A 20,000-nucleotide genomic window follows, 5' to 3' on the forward strand; every position below is an offset into this window, starting at 1 on the left:
TGTGTGCGAGTGTGAGTGTGAGTGTGCTTGTATGCGTGTGTATGTGTGTGTGAGTGTGCGAGTGTAAGTGTGTGTGAGTGTGTGCGTGTGTGAGTGTGTGTGTTAGTGTGTGTGTGTGTGAGTGTGTGCGTGTGTGCGAGTGTAAGTGTGTGCGTGTGTGTGTGCGAGTGTAAGTGTGCGTGAGTGTGAGTGAGTGTGTGTGTGTGCGTGTGTGAGTGTATGTGAGTTTGTGAGTGTGTATGTGCGTGTATTTGAGTGTGTGTGTGTGTGTGTATGCGAGTGTGTGTTCATTAACACAGGAGCACTAAAGCGTCTCGTACCGCTGTGAGCTTCTCGATCTCAGTCATGGCTTGTTTGTTCCCCGGCTCGAGCTTCAGAACCTGCTCAAAATCTGCAGACAAACATGAAACACGTGTTTCCCTCGGGAACAAGGACTGGCCGGAAAACTGAGCGGATGCGGCGCCAAACCTGCTCTGGCTTCCCTGGTCCTCCCTAGAGCGGCTCTGGCCGTCGCTCGTCTGGCGAACGCTTTAGCGTATGAGGAGTCCAGAACCACAGCCGCACTGCAGTCCAGCTCCGCCTCTCCGTACCTGCACACACACGCATTTCACTACACACTATCCCTTTAAGAGCCGCAGAAACCCTGAGTGTGCCCTAGGTAGTGCACATGTGTTGACCTGTGGAGCTTGAGGAAGGCCATGGCTCTGTTGGCGGGCAGGAGGGCGTTGGTGCGGTCCGCCTCCATCCCTTTAGAGTAGCACTCCACAGCCGCCTCGTACTTGCCTTCTTTAAAGTAGGCATTTCCCTGCGACAGGAGGAGCACAGCGTCAGGGTCACATGGGCTCACCTGCTCGATCACATGACCAGCGAGTCTCACCCTGTCCTTCTGAACCACCGCTTCCTGTTTCTGGAGCTGCTCCTGCAGACGCTGCTGTTGTAGCGGATCCTCCACCGCAGCAACACACTCGCTCTTCTCCTCCACCGCAGCAACACACTCGCTCTTCTCCTCCACCGCAGCAACACACTCGCTCTTCTCCTCCACCGCAGCAACACACTCGCTCTTCTCCTCCACCGCAGCAACACACTCGCTCTTCTCCTCCACCTCGCTCTTCTCCTCCACCGGCCCTCTCGAACCCAACACCTGAAGTGAAGAACTGCTCATTTTTCCACCTATTTTTAATTTAGTCTAACTCAGGATCTCAGAGACTTAACTTAACTGTCACTTGCCCGTATACATTTACTTCACTATATTACTATTAAATCCTAATCTAGTCATGACAAACTATATATCATTGGAAAGGTCTAAGGCTCAAGAATACATATTTGTTGATGATTTTGCAGAAAATATATATTTTGGAAGAGTAATGGATTAATATATGACAAGAGTGACAAGAGTGTGCATCAAAAAATCTGTATCATTACAGGAGTTTTCACCTTTGTAACAAAAAGTCAACAACCACACTTTTAATCATTCAAACTTTGATTTTCATGCTAAAAGTTCATAACATAAACATTGATTCTAGTATTTAGCCAAAAATATTCAGAAAATAATATTATATATATAGAGAATATCTGCCAGATCAATCTTTAGGAATCACTATATGGTGTGTCTAACCCCTAGTGGATTTGTGGAGGTTATGCAGCTAAAAGTCTTACAGAAAACTCATTTTTTGAGTTTTTGACCTAAAATTTTGAACACAACTTGGTTAGAATTTTGGCTTTGACTTTCTGTCTATTTTAGGCTGAAACCTATATTAATTTATATATTTTTTAATAAAATAAATAATATTTATTTTATTATATTTTTATAACAATAAACTTCAATTTCAATAACTTTTATATGATTTAATTCTATATTTTTTTTGAAAGAGACCAACCATAAGTCTTTAGTCCAAAGGGTTCATGAATTACAACCATTTAAGTTTGGGTAGTGCATTTTCACGAAATGCTCAAAAAGGGGGGTGACAGGTAAAGGGTTAAATTAGGTCCTAAAAAATGACCCCCACTAAATAAGTAAGTTTTGGGAGTTCATTTTAGTCCATCCTGAAGTCCGTTTTGCATAGATGGACTAAAAATGAACTCCCGAAACGTTCTGCCAGATTCTGGAAGATGAATTCTTCAAACAGTGGAGCTAGAGGATGTGGTGCTGGTCCTTCAAGAGTCATTCTCAGCCTATCTGTCCATAAAGCCTATAAAAACACCTTCTTCATGTATTTTACAACACTTCAGCTTGTGGATTTTATTTAGTGGGGGTCATTTTTTAGGATTCTTGGCCTAATATAAGTCTCAGAGATCCTGACACCGTGCTCTTGTGGAGACTCCGGGTTAAGGTTGCAGCTCTGGAAAATGGTGGCTGATGGGTTCCTGATGGTTTCACACTTAATTCTTCACCTTGTAAGATTACACATTTAAGAAAGTACATTGTATTTAGCATTTAAGGTTTAGATAATAATTCTGGGGTTTCCAGCAGGACATTCCTGTTTTCAGACTCTCACCGTCGTTGCCTCTATGTGTTTGAATAGTTCTGCTGATTAGGAGTGTTGGTGATACTCTGCCTGGGCGGGTTTTCCCAAAACCTGTATATTTAATTTACATGCTTTGTTCAAACTCAATGTAAACCCCTCCCCTTTGGAATGTATATAACCTATCAGGTATACTGCTAAATCAGACTGTTTTCGGACGACCTGCAGCACAGAGAGTTCTCATTAAAAGAATAACTTCTGTTTAATCCCGAAGTCTCCTGGTTTTCACTTCTGAGTTTCCTACACTTTAGAACAGCCTTTCTCAAAGTGGGTGCCGCGGCACACTGGGGTGCCGCCTGACTGTGTCAGGGGTGCCGGCAAAAAATTACGTAGGCTAAAAAAAAAAAAAAATTCAGAAATTTCATATATAAAATATATTTGAATTTACATAAATACATTCTTCTTCTTTTTAACCCTTTCGCACGTACGATCACACATTCACACATGTGATTAGAACGGTCAGTGCATCACGTTCATTCAAATGTAAATTCAAATGTGCTTTCGCGTTGGCTTGCACTGAGCCAGAGACAGGCGCGCTCAGACTTGTCATATTATATCACAACTTTTCAGTGTTTTCAGCCACATAATGTTTATTTTAGGTTTCATACATACCGTATACGTACTAAAAAAACTATACATTTAGAGTTTGTAAAATACACAATGATGAAAAATGAAGAGGCAATAATAATCCTTTCCATTATAATTAGTTTTATTCATATCAGATACACATTGTGTAAGTAACTTTAAAGTTTACTCTATTCTTCTCCCAGTTCACCTGCCACTTACTTTTATGTATTTTGGGAGAAGTGGATGAATTCACGTCTTGTAAATCCAACAGATCCGATTTTCTGAACTGCGGCGGCGATGGCGGCGCCCATCGTGCATACAGCTCAACTAACGCCATCGTTTTAAAGGTGTTTAAACGACAAAACACTTCCACTTGTATATATTTGACAATCGGAATATCAGATATTTCAGGCCATATCTAACAAATTTGTGAATATTTTGAATAAAAAAGGAAAAATGACATAAAAGCAGATCAGCATTCATTCAGCTCTGTATGTGGGTGTGTGTGCATGCGCATATGGCACGGATGAAAACAAGCACTATATGGAAAAACATTCCTGCTTATCTCTGGTGGAACATGGATCTTTTTCTTATCGTATTGTATCTGATTTTATTTATTTTTGTTATGTCTGCCACTTTTTATTTTATTTTAACTGCATCCTGCACTTCAGTTTAGTTCTCCTGGTCAGGATTTGTTGTTGGGTTCTTGTATTGTGCGGTCCACCTCTTACGGTTTTATGACATTTGTGTCTCTGATTAATTATTTTGTGAATTACTTTGCAAACCTGTGTTTTTAAAGGTGCTATAAAGTTGTTATTATTATTGTTATTTACAGTTCGTATTATGCTCTGTTCATTACTGTCCTGTCAAGGACATTTGCATTTAAATTTGGGTTATGCAGTGTTTTTAAATTATATTTTAAACTGGGGTGCCTTGAAATTTTATGCACTTTTGAAAGGTGCCCTGACTGAAAAAAGTTTGAGAAAGGCTGCTTTAGAAGATAAAAGTTCACAACAACCTTAATTCTTCATTCTTTTGCAGTTTACAGGTGTCTTTTCTCCGCCACCTGTTTTCGTCTGACCCTGCTGACCCAACGAGCATTTCACTGTCCAATGGTCATGCCTTAACTGCAATGTCTAGAATTGCATCCTTCTCAAGGGCATTTAATATTTGCTGACTCTTCAGTCTGAGTTAAATCTCTTTTCTGGCTCAATTTATCTGTAAAAGAAAACATGCCTAATAATTCTGCACACCTGAATATAAGGTGTTTTTCATTTTCAGCCTTCATGAACAATTATATATCACTTATACATTATTAAATACTAAATTAATAGTAGTTCTAAGGATTACTGTGGTTTGGAATTGGTCAAATGTGCCTGGAAAAAAAATATGATCAGAAAATCAACGTGCCTAATAGACCCTTTTCACAGACTGTGATGACGCATTTTAACGGTCATCAATAGCGTAAATCCTGCAATGTTTTTTGTATTTTCTTTTTTTTATATATATATATATTTAGATTTATAACACGAATACTTTGTATTTTATTACTTTTGCATCAAATTACAATAAAAAAGTTACCGCTGCTGTGAGGGTGTTTAGTAATAGTGTCTATGGGAGTGATGTTAAAAATTAACATATTTCTCTCTTTTGACAGTCGTTATCAATCTCACTCTATTTTTTCCCTCTTTTTGAAAGTTGTGAAATCACTACTGTGGCGTTTTTCTTTTGCTATGTGAGCAATTGGGCACACAAAAAAATGTTTAATGTATTCTCTTATTCACAGCTATAATATTTAACCCAACTATGACGACTTCTGCTCTGAGAACCTGCACAGTGTATTGACACAGCACTGGAAGTGTTGAGGCTCCTGAACCATGTGACCGCCGGAGATCAGCCACAGGAGTCTGAGACTGTGCTTGAGCAACAGCGCAAACTCTTTCGGAATATTAGAACAGCTGAATATTCATCTCATGATGAAAAAGAGACGACTGTAGACGAAAATGAAGAGAGATTTTATCTTTGTTTTAATTTTATGCTAACCATTTTAGTCTGGTCTTTTTTCGTCAACAATAATGCCTGTTCATTTAGTCTTAGTCTGCGCTTTTGGACATCTCATCATCGTCTCGTCATCGTCATGGAAAAAATAAATTGTTAATAAAAAAATAATTGCCGAACATATTTAGTCTCGTCTCGTCTGACGAAATGAACACTGAAGTGGAGCAGCGATCACCGTCAGAGCACTCGCTCTACATGCATGTGTGGGATCGGAAACACACCTGCTGGAGTTTCTGAAGTTCATTCCCCGCCTCAGCGTTTTCAGGATCCAACTTGAGAACCGTTTGATAATCTGGAAGAACAAAAGAGCAGATACTTCCATCATGAACGTCCCGTACAGAGCCGCTGATAAACACATGACCGCTTCAGTGCCTGGTTGCATAAAGCGTCATTTAAAGCTACACTGTGTGATATTTTCCTCCATCTAGTGGTGAACTTGTATATGACCATCCAGAGAATATTAGTTTCTGTTCCTCTCAATTCCGATTTCGTTTTAACTCCGATTTGGCCGATTTAGTCCAAGATTAACATGGCTTCCAGCTCGACCTCGTCCACATTGGACACGGAGCCATCGAGTGTTAAAACGCCAAAGGCCAAGCTTGAATTTACGGGAATGTCCCTCTTTGGCTAATGTACTTTCAAGATGGAGGGGCAACATGGCGACCCGCATTCGAACCCTCACCCGTATGTGTTTACAATGACATATTATAAACTTACGAGAATACTTTATTACTTGAAAGAAGTAAATATACATTAATGAGCACATATATTTTTGAAAGAACTATGTGTTGTTAGTTAAGAATAAACTAAAAAAGTTACACAGTGTAGCTTTAAGTGTAATTTTCCCTTAAGTTCGTCCTTATGTTTCCCTTAAACCTAAGGGTGTTGCAGGAAAAAACCCTTAAGTGTTACTTAAGGGTTTCTTTAAGTGAAACGTCATAAACACTTACAATTCCCCTTAAATGCTGTTTTTTTTACTTAAGTAATCCCTTAAAAAGCGTTAAGTGTTGCATAAAACCCCTTAACGGTCATTTCCCTGAGTGTAACTTAAGGTTTGGAAATCGTAACCTTAAGAGTAACGCGGACAAAAATAAGACGACATGGCTGTGATAAATTGATCATTATGTGCCAAGAAGAGTTTTTAGGGACAGGGAGAACCCTTTGGACCATCTTAGCGATGAAAAATTGTTGCAAGAATACCGATTTGACCATCACACATCGCAACCACTGACACTGAACACTTGCAGTCATGCGTACATTTCTGAACGAGATGAAGAAAAACTCACAGAATTAAAGAAGTCGTTTGACGTTATAACAAGTCATTAATGTCTTTATATGTTTCATATAATAGAACCGAAGCTATAGATTGTGAATTTAAACAGGTCTCGTTTACCAGCGGCAGAAGTCAGGAGGACTAGCCGAGGTGAGGCTGTTCCAGGCGGGATCTCACAACATCTTTAAACAGGCGCTATCTTTACAAATAAACCACCGATTTGAGCTTTAAACTACTACATTCTCGACTGAACAACTCTTAAAACTACATTTCGTGACACAATAACAGTAGTATTTGTCAATTTCGCGGCCGCACACAACCACTATGAAAAGCGCAAAAGGGCGCGCGTCAATTTCTCTTCAAACGCTTGCTTTATACGAGTCCATTTCGCTTTGGACGCGCGAATGCATTCAAAGTTCAAGCGTCAAACTAGACGCGAATTTGACGCTCTATTCACATTTGGTGTCAGTGTTCGTGTTTTGCATATCTATGCCAACACGACTTTTATAACGTGAATCCAGGATAACTGTCGTGAAACACTTATATGTTTCCCTTACCTAAGAGAACTGTTTAAGAGATTATATGCAACACCCTTAAGTTATTCTCTTAGGTAAGGGGAAATCGCCCCTTAAGTGTCAAAAACTTAAGGTGCTTCAGACCTTCAAGAGCTTCCTGATGTTTCCTCAGAGCCGCGCGCGCCGCCGCTCTCCTCATGTAAGCTTTCGCGTATTTCCCGTCCAGAGCGATCGCCAGATGACAGTCCGACTCGGCCACGGAGAACCTGCGGCACAGAAAGCCTCACGTCAGGAACGATCCGTCACACACACACACACACACACACACCTGAGCGGAGGACGGGGACATACTTCCTCAGGCTGAAGAAGCAGGCGGCTCTGCTGGTGGGCAGGACGGGGTTGTGGGGATCGGCGTCCATCGCTCGGGTGTAGCTCTCGATGGCACTGTCATACCGACGGTCCCTGAAGAACTGATCCCCCTGAAACATCACGGAATAAAGAAATAAAGATATCAATCACGGACACTCGTGTGTACGGCCGAACGGAAGCATCATTCATGATGAACTCAGTGATGACATCATACCTTCTCCTTCTCAGTGAGCGCCTGATCTCCGTCCTCCTGAATCCCTTCAGCGTCAGAGTCGTTGGATTGCACCGGGCTCTCCTCTGCATCCATGGACTCCAGGGTCTTTTCCTGCAAACAAACAGTGAAGGGGGTAAAGTAATCCGATTACTTCTGTGATGTAACGAGTAACGTAATCAGATTACTTCTGTGATGTAACGAGTAACGTAATCAGATTACTTCTGTGATGTAACGAGTAAAGTAACGCGTAAAGTAATCAGATTACTTCTGTGATGTAACGAGTAAAGTAATGCATTACAAGTAAAGTAATCAGATTACTTCTGTGATGTAACAAGTAAAGTAATCAGATTACTTCTGTGATGTAACAAGTAAAGTAATCAGATTACTTCTGTGATGTAACAAGTAAAGTAATCAGATTACTTCTGTGATGTAACAAGTAAAGTAATCAGATTACTTCTGTGATGTAACGAGTAAAGTAACGCATTACAAGTAAAGTAATCTGATTACTTCTGTGATGTAACAAGTAAAGTAATCAGATTACTTCTGTGATGTAACGAGTAAAGTAACACGTAACGTAATCACATTATTTCTGTGATTTAACGAGTAAACTAACGCGTAACATAATCAGATTACTTCTGTGATGTAACAAGTAAAGTAACGCGTAACGTAATCAGATTACTTGTGTGATGTAACGAGTAACACTTTACAAGTAAAGTAATCAGATTACTTCTGTGATGTAACGAGTAATGCATTACAAGTAACGTAATCAGATTACTTGTGTGATGTAACGAGTAGCACTTTACAAGTAAAGTAATCAGATTACTTCTGTGATGTAACGAGTAACACATTACAAGTAAAGTAATCAGATTACTTCTGTGATGTAACGAGTAATGCATTACAAGTAACGTAATCAGATTACTTGTGTGATGTAACGAGTAGCACTTTACAAGTAAAGTAATCAGATTACTTCTGTGATGTAACGAGTAACACATTACAAGTAAAGTAATCAGATTACTTGTGTGATGTAACGAGTAGCACTTTACAAGTAAAGTAATCAGATTACTTCTGTGATGTAACGAGTAGCACTTTACAAGTAAAGTAATCAGATTACTTGTGTGATGTAACGAGTAGCACTTTACAAGTAAAGTAATCAGATTACTTCTGTGATGTAACGAGTAACACATTACAAGTAAAGTAATCAGATTACTTCTGTGATGTAACAAGTAACGCATTACAAGTAACGTAATCACAATTACTTCTGTGATGTAACGAGTAAAGTAGCGCGTAACGTAATCAGATTACTTCTGTGGTAAAGTAACGCGTAATGGTAATCAGATTACTTCTGTGATGTAACGAGTAACGCATTACAAGTAACGTAATCAGATTACTTCTGTGATGTAACGAGTAACGCATTACAAGTAACGTAATCAGATTACTTCTGTGATGTAACGAGTAACACATTACAAGTAAAGTAATCAGATTACTTCTGTGATGTAACGAGTAAACTAATCAGATTACTTCTGTGATGTAACGAGTAATGCATTACAAGTAAAGTAATCAGATTACTTCTGTGATGTAACGAGTAATGCATTACAAGTAAAGTAATCAGATTACTTCTGTGATGTAACGAGTAACACATTACAAGTAAAGTAATCAGATTACTTCTGTGATGTAACGAGTAAACTAATCAGATTACTTCTGTGATGTAACGAGTAACACATTACAAGTAAAGTAATCAGATTACTTCTGTGATGTAACGAGTAAACTAATCAGATTACTTCTGTGATGTAACGAGTAATGCATTACAAGTAAAGTAATTAGATTACTTCTGTGATGTAACAAGTAAAGTAATCAAATTACTTCTGTGATGTAACGAGTAACGCATTACAAGTAAAGTAATCAGATTACTTCTGTGATGTAACGAGTAAAGTAATGTGCATTATTGTGTTTGTAAAAGAAAATGGTGTGTTATTTTGTTGAATGCATTACTGTGTTACTACTTTCCATTAAAAGTAACTAAGTACCGTAATTAGTTACTTTTTTTAACGCATCACTTTTAAAAGTATCTTTCCCCAAACATCAAGTAGAAATCATCAGTGCGCTCATAAATCAGGATGGATAATCGCATTACCACATCAAATCTGTCCCAGGCCTGATAATCGTAGGACTTTATCCGCTGCGTTTGATCTTTCGGGCCGCCGCTAGTCTGACGCTTCACCCTCTTCTTTGTCTTTTTATAATCTTTGTTCCTCACCGGCGGGAGTGTTTTCTGAAATAGAATAAAATCATAAGCAAACGAGGACCCGGATCTTGACTGGTGTGAGCTCAGAAGCGCAGGGATTTACTGGTGTGTGGCTGGTGTCTCCGGAGCGGAGCTGCTGGTCTTTCTGCTTGATCTCGTCCTCCCAGCTGTCCAGCTCCTTCATGAAGCTCTGCAGGTCCTCTGCATTCTGGCGCATCTGAATCTGCAGCTCCACGGCTTTATTCCCCGACATTCTCCGACAACACACATGCCCTGAAACACATTACAAAACCATTACAATCAGTGTTTGGGGAAAGTTACTTTGAAAAGTAATGCATTACAATATTGCGTTACTCCCTTAAAAGTAACTAATTGAGTTACTTAGTTACTTTTTAAGAAAAGTAATGCATTACAATATTGCGTTACTCCCTTAAAAGTAACTAATTGAGTTACTTAGTTACTTTTTAAGAAAAGTAATGCATTACAATATTGCGTTACTCCCTTAAAAGTAACTAATTGAGTTACTTAGTTACTTATAAGAAAAGTAATGCATTACAATATTGCGTTATTCCCTTAAAAGTAACTAATTGAGTTAATTAGTTACTTTTTAAGAAAAGTAATGCATTAAATATTGCGTTACTCCCTTAAAAGTAACTAATTGAGTTACTTAGTTACTTTTTAAGAAAAGTAATGCATTACAATATTGCGTTACTCCCTTAAAAGTAACTAATTGAGTTACTTAGTTACTTTTTAAGAAAAGTAATGAATTAAATATTGCGTTACTCCCTTAAAAGTAACTAATTGAGTTACTTAATGACTTTTTAAGAAAAGTAATGCGTTACAATATTGCGTTACTCCCTTAAAAGTAACTAATTGAGTTACTTAGTTACCTTTTAAGAAAAGTAATGCATTACAATATTGCGTTACTCCCTTAAAAGTAACTAATTGAGTTACTTAGTTACTTTTTAAGAAAACTAATGCGTTACAATATTGCGTTACTCCCTTAAAAGTAACTAATTGAGTTACTTAATGACTTTTTAAGAAAAGTAATGCGTTACAATATTGCGTTACTCCCTTAAAAGTAACTAATTGAGTTACTTAGTTACCTTTTAAGAAAAGTAATGCATTACAATATTGCGTTACTCCCTTAAAAGTAACTAATTGAGTTACTTAGTTACCTTTTAAGAAAAGTAATGCATTACAATATTGCGTTACTCCCTTAAAAAGTAACTAATTGAGTTACTTAGTTACTTTTGAAGAAAAGTAATGCGTTATGTTACTTTTTCTCACCTGGGCTGGGCTTGTTTTTGTTTTTGTTTTGTTTTATAACAAAAAAGTTATATTTTTGTGCAACGGTAAAGACCTCTTCATACCAAATGTAAATAATGCGCCCCAGGCTGAGGTAAAGATGCAGATTCCCGCATGAACACTAGAGGGCGCAGCTCTGGATAATGGGAGAAGAGGACGCAGGAGAAAAAAGTTTTAACAATAAAAACAAAAAATCTAGTAATTTTCATCATCAAAGGTCAGCAGTAAGACATTGGTAAATTAAATATAAAGGTAGATTATGCATAAAAATTGTTGTTTTATTTAACGTTTAATTATTGGAGGTTTGCATAGTACTCTGATTTTGCATTTGACTGATTTTATTCATTTTGAGGAGGACAGAATCTTTATTGTGCAAGTGAGATAAATAAATGCTCACATTTAGTCTAGAACTACAATAACCATCATGTTCACACACACACACACACACACACACACACACACACACTCCTCTGCACTAACTCTCAACATGAGCTGTCAGTCAAATTAATGTGAAAAAGTAACTTGCGTTATTTTTTTGAAAAAGTAACTCAGATATTTTGTTGTAAATTTGAAAAGTAATGCGTTACTTTACTAGTTACTTGGAAAAAGTGATATTATTACGTAACTCAGGTTACTTGTAATGCGTTTCCCCCAACACTGATTACAAAGTCAACTTTGATTCTGTGACACTAGTGAATGTATATTATTATGATTTTAACATGTAATAAAGATGTTTTGGATGTATGTTGCTATGCAGTTTCCATGGTGACAGAGCGTTGCTATGCTATAGTGAGCACTCATGTAAATATCTAGTATGTGTGAGCAACAGCAATAGTGATAAATGCGTTATTATGATAATTTTCGCTGATTTTACAGTGAAAACAACCATTGTAGTAACTATGGTATGTTGACGGTTACCATGGCAGCTTTGAAAAGGAAACTATCAACAACGTGGTAGTGAAAAAGACCCTTAAAACAAGAAAAATAATACGTGTTTCATCATCCAGATAAATTATATTATAACCATAAATCTGACAATCCAGAGCATTCGCTGTATCTGCGAGAGAAAGCGGAATCTACAGAGCTAAAGGATCCATCCACACATAAACACTCATAATTAAACACGGGTTAATATCAGACATTAAATGTTTACTCGCTAATTAGCGTTTCATAAACGCCTGTTTTGAGAATCTCATCTAAAACAGGTTTAAAACAACACTTTTAAGAGCAGTAAAGCGTAGAAACAGATGTGTGTGTCGTACCTGTGATGATGATGATGAAGAGTTTGATCAATAGTTTGTGTTCAGCGCCATGACAGCACTGGCTCCTCTCTGCGCATGCGCGAACATGCCTACGACACGCGCTGCTGTTGGCGCCCGGGAAAAAATAAATGACCTCTCCAGGCACGCCGAAACGCCGCCATTTTAGAACGGTCAACACACGTCAACACTTCATGTTCACTCGCATTAAAACTACAGCCTCTGTAAAGCCCGGCGCGATTTAAACTCCAGAAGATATTGGATCACCTTTCACAGGTGACAATGAGTTGGTTTGTGTTTTCATATTTTAAATAAATGTATAATAATTTATCATTTTGACTCATAATTTAAAATTTTCCCTGTTCTTAAAAATGGTTTAAATTTGTGATGATTTTTGAGAATTTAAGCTTTCAGATCATTCCTATGATGATTACTTAAAACATGGGTTGAATAAATAGACTATATTGATGTTTATTAAACACATTACTAGCTAATTTATTACTATTTTTATTATTTATTTCCTTATGGTCAATATTAATGAGATTAAGAAAATGTAAAGATCTTTAACCAATATTTTTTGGAATATGCAGAATTATCTACCATTAATGATAAACGAAATCCTAACAGTCAATTGCTGTCATTGCAGTCTGTTGATGTAAAGATATTCATTTCATACATGCTTGTTGTGTATAACGACAGTTGCAGACGCACAGGCAACATTTGAATATTCACAAAGCGCGTTGACCGTTGGAAAATGGCGGACGGCTGCAGTCCATAGAAACAGTCGCTAATGGGGCATCTACGTATACATATCTATGGGAAAAAATGCAACAGTCGGTTCCGGAAGTAAAGACCCCATTTTCTAATAAACTTTTATATTCACTTCAGTTGTCACATTATTTCAACTTCGCTTATATTTCAATAAGCAACAGTAAAATTAATTTTCAAACAAACAAACATATATATATATATATATATATAAACATACATACATACAAGTGATATTGATTCTATATTAATTCATATATTTTTATACTATATGTCATTATGAAATTAAAAAGTAAAAACTATGACATTAATTAAGAGATTAAAATATAAATTATATCAATTTTAAAAGCACTAAATAAAAAGAGATGAGACATTTTATGAGATAAAGTTATATGTCAGTATTTAAACTATTTTGAAATGTATATAATTTCTATTTTAATCTCATAATTAGTCATAATTTCGATTTTTCGTCATAATTATGACTGTAATAATTTAGATTATTTTGATAGTATTTTTTACTTTAATATCATAATGACTGTCATCATTTTGACTTTATTTCCTTATTTTGAAATTTATCTCATTTCTATTTTAAGCTCATAATTAGTGTCTAAATTTAACTTTAACTTATTATTTCATAATTTTTAATCATGATTTTGATTAATTTTAAAACATCTCATAATTTAGACTTTTATCTCATTATTTTAAAATGTATACCATTTCTATTTTAATCTCAAAATGAATGTCATAAATTTGACTTTTAAATTTCATAATGGCTTAATTTCTATATATATATTAATATGTGACTGGAACTTTAATCATTCTTGCGTTTGTCGGGGCTGTTTGGGGGCTTTTATTTTGAAAAAACTAAACAAAACAAAAACAGACACTTGACTGCATTTTATTTTGAGAGCGGGGCATATAATTTGCGAAATAAAGGCAAAAATAAAATAATTAACATACACAAAGTATATTAAGTAAAATCCAACTGCTTTAATAACCGAAATACTGACCCTTCGCCTGCTTTCAATCACGTGACTGGGAGGCGCGCGCGTGACCTCTGCGTACACGCGCACGCACGCAGCGCAGCGCAATGGCTGAAAGTAGAACTAAAGAAGATGAGGAGAGCAAGCCGAAGGAGGAGAACTACGGCTACAGTTTATACCCCGAGCGCAGCGGCAGCAAATACAAGCAGGGCTCGATCGGAGAGAGTCTGTTCACCTTCAAACACAAGTGTCACATCATGCTGCAGTTCGCCATGGACACTAGTAAGGGCACTTCAGCGGCTCTGCGCGGGCACGCGGCGCGCGCTCACCTGTTTAACAGATTGTTTATATTTATCAACAATATTCAATAGATACCGCATATCATGTTCAAAATCAGCTCTTTATGCTGCCCGTTTGCGCCACATAAGAAAACATGATTATGACAGTCATATTTATGAGATAAACAGTCATAATTATTAGCCTACATAGATCATTTTAGACGTTTTATCTCATAATTATTACTTATTATTCAAAAGTGGTCATTTTTACTTTAATTTTATAATGACTTAGTATGTCATATTTTCGACTTAATACATAATTTTGACTTAATTTTCGATTTTAATCTCATAATTGGTGTCATAACTTCCACTTTTCGTTATAATTTTGACTTTTAATCATGAGTTTAGACCATCTTTTTTTTCATAATTCTGATCCTTTATCTCATAATTTCTGTCTTTGGTTCACTCAGTGTTGAGTATCTCTCTCTCTCTCTGTGTGTGTGTGTGTGTGTGTGTGTGTGTGTGTGTGTGTGTGTGTGTGTGTGTGTGTGTGTGTGTGTGTGTGTGTGTCTGTGTGTGTCTCTCTCTGTGTGTGTGTGTGTGTGTGTGTCTCTGTGTGTGTGTGTGTGTGTGTGTGTGTGTCTCTGTGTGTGTGTGTGTGTGTGTGTGTCTGTGTGTGTGTGTGTGTGTCTGTGTGTGTGTCTCTCTCTCTCTCTGTGTGTGTGTGTGTGTGTGTGTGTGTGTGTGTGTGTGTGTGTGTGTGTGTCTCTCTCTCTCTCTCTCTCTCTGTGTGTGTGTGTGTGTGTGTGTGTGTGTGTGTCTCTCTCTCTCTCTCTGTGTGTGTGTGTGTGTGTGTGTCTCTCTCTCTCTCTCTCTCTCTCTCTGTGTGTGTGTTTCTCTCTGTGTGTGTGTGTGTGTGTGTGTGTGTGTGTGTGTGTTTCAGGTCCGTATGCTAAACTCCTGCTGGCCGCCATGAGCAGCTCCGGCTGGTAAGAGCAGCTTCAGCTCACCTCTCTCTCTGTAATGATCTTGTGTGTGTGTGTGTGAGACACTGACCTCTCTGTCATGATCTCATATGTGTGTGTGTGTGTGTGTTCTCTCCTCAGTGCGGTTCATAAGGACAGGCACTTCTCCTGTGAGGACTGTGATGGGACGGTCAGCGGCGGGTTCGATGCCGCCACCTCTCAGGTGAGTGTAAGGAAGCGGCCGAAGCCGGACACATGGCGATGTGTGTCTGACACGTGTGTGTGTGTGTGTGTGTGTGTGTGTGTGTGTGTGCAGATCGTCCTGTGCCAGAACAACATTCACCAGCAGGCGCACATGAACCGTGTGGTCACGCACGAGCTCATCCACGCCTTCGATCACTGCCGCGCCCGCGTCGACTGGTTCAGTAACTTCAGACACCTGGCCTGTTCAGAGGTGAGAGAACACACACACTCACACACACACACACACACACACACACACACACACAGCCGCTTCAAACGCCTGTGTGTGTTCACTCTCGCTGCTGTGTTTCAGATCCGGGCCGCCAATCTGAGCGGAGACTGTTCGTTCGCCAACGAGGTGTCCAGGTTTAACTTCGGCCTCAGAAAACACCATCAGGTAAAACTTCCCTCGGCCGTGAGCCAATCACGTGTGTCCGAGTCATGTGACTCGTGTTTGAGTGAGCGAGTCGTGTGGTGTGTGTCCGCAGGAGTGAGCGAGTCGTGTGGTGTGTCCGCAGGAGTGAGCGAGTCGTGTGGTGTGTCCGCAGGAGTGAGCGAGTCGTGTGGTGTGTCCGCAGGAGTGAGCGAGTCGTGTGGTGTGTCCGCAGGAGTGAGCGAGTCGTGTGGTGTGTGTCCGCAGGAGTGAGCGAGTCGTGTGGTGTGTGTCCGCAGGAGTGAGCGAGTCGTGTGGTGTGTGTCCGCAGGAGTGAGCGAGTCGTGTGGTGTGTGTCCGCAGGAGTGAGCGAGTCGTGTGGTGTGTGTCCGCAGGAGTGAGCGAGTCGTGTGGTGTGTGTCCGCTGGAGTGAGCGAGTCGTGTTGTGTGTGTCCGCAGGAGTGAGCGAGTCGTGTGGTGTGTGTCCGCAGGAGTGAGCGAGTCGTGTGGTGTGTGTCCGCAGGAGTGAGCGAGTCGTGTGGTGTGTCCGCAGGAGTGAGCGAGTCGTGTGGTGTGTGTCCGCAGGAGTGAGCGAGTCGTGTGGTGTGTGTCCGCAGGAGTGAGCGAGTCGTGTGGTGTGTGTCCGCAGGAGTGAGTGAGCGAGTCGTGTGGTGTGTGTCCGCAGGAGTGAGTCGTGTGGTGTGTGTCCGCAGGAGTGAGCGAGTCGTGTGGTGTGTGTCCGCAGGAGTGAGCGAGTCGTGTGGTGTGTGTCCGCAGGAGTGAGCGAGTCGTGTGGTGTGTGTCCGCAGGAGTGAGCGAGTCGTGTGGTGTGTGTCCGCAGGAGTGAGCGAGTCGTGTGGTGTGTGTCCGCAGGAGTGAGCGAGTCGTGTGGTGTGTCCGCAGGAGTGAGCGAGTCGTGTGGTGTGTGTCCGCAGGAGTGAGCGAGTCGTGTGGTGTGTCCGCAGGAGTGAGCGAGTCGTGTGGTGTGTGTCCGCAGGAGTGAGCGAGTCGTGTGGTGTGTGTCCGCAGGAGTGAGCGAGTCGTGTGGTGTGTGTCCGCAGGAGTGAGCGAGTCGTGTGGTGTGTGTCCGCAGGAGTGAGCGAGTCGTGTGGTGTGTGTCCGCAGGAGTGAGCGAGTCGTGTGGTGTGTGTCCGCAGGAGTGAGCGAGTCGTGTGGTGTGTGTCCGCTGGAGTGAGTCGTGTGGTGTGTGTCCGCTGGAGTGAGTCGTGTGGTGTGTGTCCGCAGGAGTGAGCGAGTCGTGTGGTGTGTGTCCGCTGGAGTGAGTCGTGTGGTGTGTGTCCGCAGGAGTGAGCGAGTCGTGTGGTGTGTGTCCGCAGGAGTGAGTCGTGTGGTGTGTGTCCGCAGGAGTGAGTCGTGTGGTGTGTGTCCGCAGGAGTGAGTCGTGTGGTGTGTGTCCGCAGGAGTGAGTCGTGTGGTGTGTGTCCGCTGGAGTGAGTCGTGTGGTGTGTGTCCGCAGGAGTGAGTCGTGTGGTGTGTGTCCGCAGGAGTGAGTCGTGTGGTGTGTGTCCGCAGGAGTGAGTCGTGTGGTGTGTGTCCGCAGGAGTGAGTCGTGTGGTGTGTGTCCGCAGGAGTGAGTCGTGTGGTGTGTGTCCGCAGGAGTGAGCGAGTCGTGTGGTGTGTGTCCGCAGGAGTGAGCGAGTCGTGTGGTGTGTGTCCGCTGGAGTGAGTCGTGTGGTGTGTGTCCGCAGGAGTGAGCGAGTCGTGTGGTGTGTGTCCGCTGGAGTGAGTGAGTCGTGTGGTGTGGTGTGTGTCCGCTGGAGTGAGTCGTGTGGTGTGTGTCCGCAGGAGTGAGTCGTGTGGTGTGTGTCCGCTGGAGTGAGTCGTGTGGTGTGTGTCCGCTGGAGTGAGTCGTGTGGTGTGTGTCCGCTGGAGTGAGTCGTGTGGTGTGTGTCCGCTGGAGTGAGTCGTGTGGTGTGTGTCCGCTGGAGTGAGTCGTGTGGTGTGTGTCCGCTGGAGTGAGTCGTGTGGTGTGTGTCCGCTGGAGTGAGTCGTGTGGTGTGTGTCCGCTGGAGTGAGTCGTGTGGTGTGTGTCCGCTGGAGTGAGTCGTGTGGTGTGTGTCCGCTGGAGTGAGTCGTGTGGTGTGTGTCCGCTGGAGTGAGTCGTGTGGTGTGTGTCCGCTGGAGTGAGTCGTGTGGTGTGTGTCCGCTGGAGTGAGTCGTGTGGTGTGTGTCCGCTGGAGTGAGTCGTGTGGTGTGTGTCCGCTGGAGTGAGTCGTGTGGTGTGTGTCCGCTGGAGTGAGTCGTGTGGTGTGTGTCCGCTGGAGTGAGTCGTGTGGTGTGTGTCCGCTGGAGTGAGTCGTGTGGTGTGTGTCCGCTGGAGTGAGTCGTGTGGTGTGTGTCCGCTGGAGTGAGTCGTGTGGTGTGTGTCCGCTGGAGTGAGTCGTGTGGTGTGTGTCCGCTGGAGTGAGTCGTGTGGTGTGTGTCCGCTGGAGTGAGTCGTGTGGTGTGTGTCCGCTGGAGTGAGTCGTGTGGTGTGTGTCCGCTGGAGTGAGTCGTGTGGTGTGTGTCCGCTGGAGTGAGTCGTGTGGTGTGTGTCCGCTGGAGTGAGTCGTGTGGTGTGTGTCCGCTGGAGTGAGTCGTGTGGTGTGTGTCCGCTGGAGTGAGTCGTGTGGTGTGTGTCCGCTGGAGTGAGTCGTGTGGTGTGTGTCCGCTGGAGTGAGTCGTGTGGTGTGTGTCCGCAGGAGTGAGTCGTGTGGTGTGTGTCCGCTGGAGTGAGTCGTGTGGTGTGTGTCCGTCCGCAGGAGTGTGTGCGGAGCCGAGCGCTGCGCTCCATCCTGGCCGTGCGTAAGGTGAGCCTGGAGGAGGCGGAGCGAGTGGTTGACGAGGTGTTTGACAGCTGCTTCAGTGACCACGCCCCCTTCGGACGCATCCCTCACAGCAAGAAGGACGCCCGCTTCGCCCACAGGGACTTCGAGAGCCGGGACCGTTACCATGCCAACCTCTGACGCTGCGCAGGAGGAGAGGAAGGGCAGATGTGTGTGTGTGTTTGTCTCTTCACTGTAAACATTGGACAAGATGATTGATGATGTCATTGAGTTCTCTCTGAGTGCGCTTCCTCACGGATCCTCAGGGCGGCGCTGCTGCTCCACATCTGGGGAAGAGAAGCTCTGATGATGTCATGTGATTTACAAAAGCCTGTGGCAGAAATGAATTTATTTTGAAGAGCCACATCTCATTAAACACTCAGTCACAGTTTCTGAACAATAAACATTACATTATTATTATTATTAGATGTAGATATCTTTTGAGAGACTGTGGATTATTTTAACTTTTTTCACACACACACTCATTTACTCACACACACTCTCACTGTCACACACACACACACTCACTCACACTCTCTCTCTCTCACACACACTCTCACACTCTCTCTCTCACACACACACACACTCTCTCTCTCACACACACTCACACTCTCTCTCTCACACACACTCACACTCTCTCTCACACACACACACACTCTCTCTCACACACTCACACACACTCTCTCTCACACACTCACACTCTCTCTCTCTCACACACACACTCTCTCACTGTCACACACTGTTGTGAACTTCAGTTGTTTGTTGAAGAATAGACCAGGAGGCGTTGGATTTAAGACAGAAGTGATTCTTTTTAATGAGAACTCTACAAAATAAGGCAATTTATCTACATGTTAGGGGAGGGGTTATACAGCAGGGGGAGGGGTTATACAGCAGGAGGAGGGGTTATACAGCAGGGGGAGGGGTTATACAGCAGGGGGAGGGGTTATACAGCAGGGGGAGGGGTTATACAGCAAGGGGAGGGGTTATACAGCAGGGGGAGGGGCTATACAGCAGGGGGAGGGGCTATACAGCAGGGGGAGGGGTTATACAGCAGGGGGAGGGGTTATACAGCAGGGGGAGGGGCTATACAGCAGGGGGAGGGGCTATACAGCAGGGGGAGGGGTTATACAAGGTTATACAGCAGGGGGAGGGGTTATACAGCAGGGGGAGGGGTTATACAGCAGGGGGAGGGGTTATACAGCAAGGGGAGGGGTTATACAGCAGGGGGAGGGGTTATA

At 42.2% G+C, this 20,000-nt stretch overlaps 2 protein-coding genes across 3 annotated transcripts in view; one reads left to right on the plus strand and one right to left on the minus strand.

Annotated features, from left to right (window-relative positions):
• The window catches only part of rpap3 (RNA polymerase II associated protein 3), a 19,244-nt gene extending 6,829 nt beyond the window's left edge, over positions 1-12,415 (minus strand). Inside the window, exons 1-12 of one of the 2 annotated variants that reach the window (XM_079817921.1) lie at positions 12,331-12,411; positions 11,051-11,204; positions 9,864-10,033; positions 9,650-9,787; positions 7,519-7,629; positions 7,287-7,414; positions 7,080-7,201; positions 5,369-5,439; positions 878-1,141; positions 678-805; positions 469-590; positions 321-391 (exon numbers count right to left, since the gene is read on the minus strand). In XM_079817921.1, coding sequence (XP_079674047.1) covers positions 321-391; positions 469-590; positions 678-805; positions 878-1,141; positions 5,369-5,439; positions 7,080-7,201; positions 7,287-7,414; positions 7,519-7,629; positions 9,650-9,787; positions 9,864-10,013 — 1,305 coding nt within the window. In that variant the 5' untranslated portion in view covers positions 10,014-10,033; positions 11,051-11,204; positions 12,331-12,411. Of the gene's footprint in view, positions 1-320; positions 392-468; positions 591-677; positions 806-877; positions 1,142-5,368; positions 5,440-7,079; positions 7,202-7,286; positions 7,415-7,518; positions 7,630-9,649; positions 9,788-9,863; positions 10,034-11,050; positions 11,205-12,330 lie in introns of both variants that reach the window. The other variant, XM_079817920.1, reaches the window with a different exon arrangement.
• Positions 12,416-14,128: 1,713 nt separating this feature from the next.
• On the plus strand, positions 14,129-19,195 carry atp23 (ATP23 metallopeptidase and ATP synthase assembly factor homolog). Its single transcript, XM_079817350.1, has 6 exons — positions 14,129-14,360; positions 15,300-15,345; positions 15,463-15,544; positions 15,638-15,775; positions 15,878-15,961; positions 18,700-19,195. Exons 1-6 carry the CDS (start codon positions 14,186-14,188, stop codon positions 18,901-18,903), a joined length of 729 nt encoding a protein of 242 aa, XP_079673476.1. The 5' UTR covers positions 14,129-14,185; the 3' UTR covers positions 18,904-19,195.
• The last annotated feature ends 805 nt before the right edge of the window (positions 19,196-20,000 follow it).

This window comes from Gobio gobio (assembly GCF_949357685.1).
Source record: "Gobio gobio genome assembly, chromosome: 5".
NCBI classification, from domain to species: domain Eukaryota; kingdom Metazoa; phylum Chordata; class Actinopteri; order Cypriniformes; family Gobionidae; genus Gobio; species Gobio gobio.

Bases quoted from the DNA above. Each gene is read 5' to 3' on its own strand.
- atp23 (XM_079817350.1), top strand. From the start codon at position 14,186: ATGGCTGAAAGTAGAACTAAAGAAGATGAGGAGAGCAAGCCGAAGGAG. The intron at 15,346-15,462 runs GTAAGAGCAGCT...TTCTCTCCTCAG, and splicing joins GCCATGAGCAGCTCCGGCTG to TGCGGTTCATAAGGACAGGC. The intron at 15,776-15,877 runs GTGAGAGAACAC...GCTGTGTTTCAG, and splicing joins GACACCTGGCCTGTTCAGAG to ATCCGGGCCGCCAATCTGAG.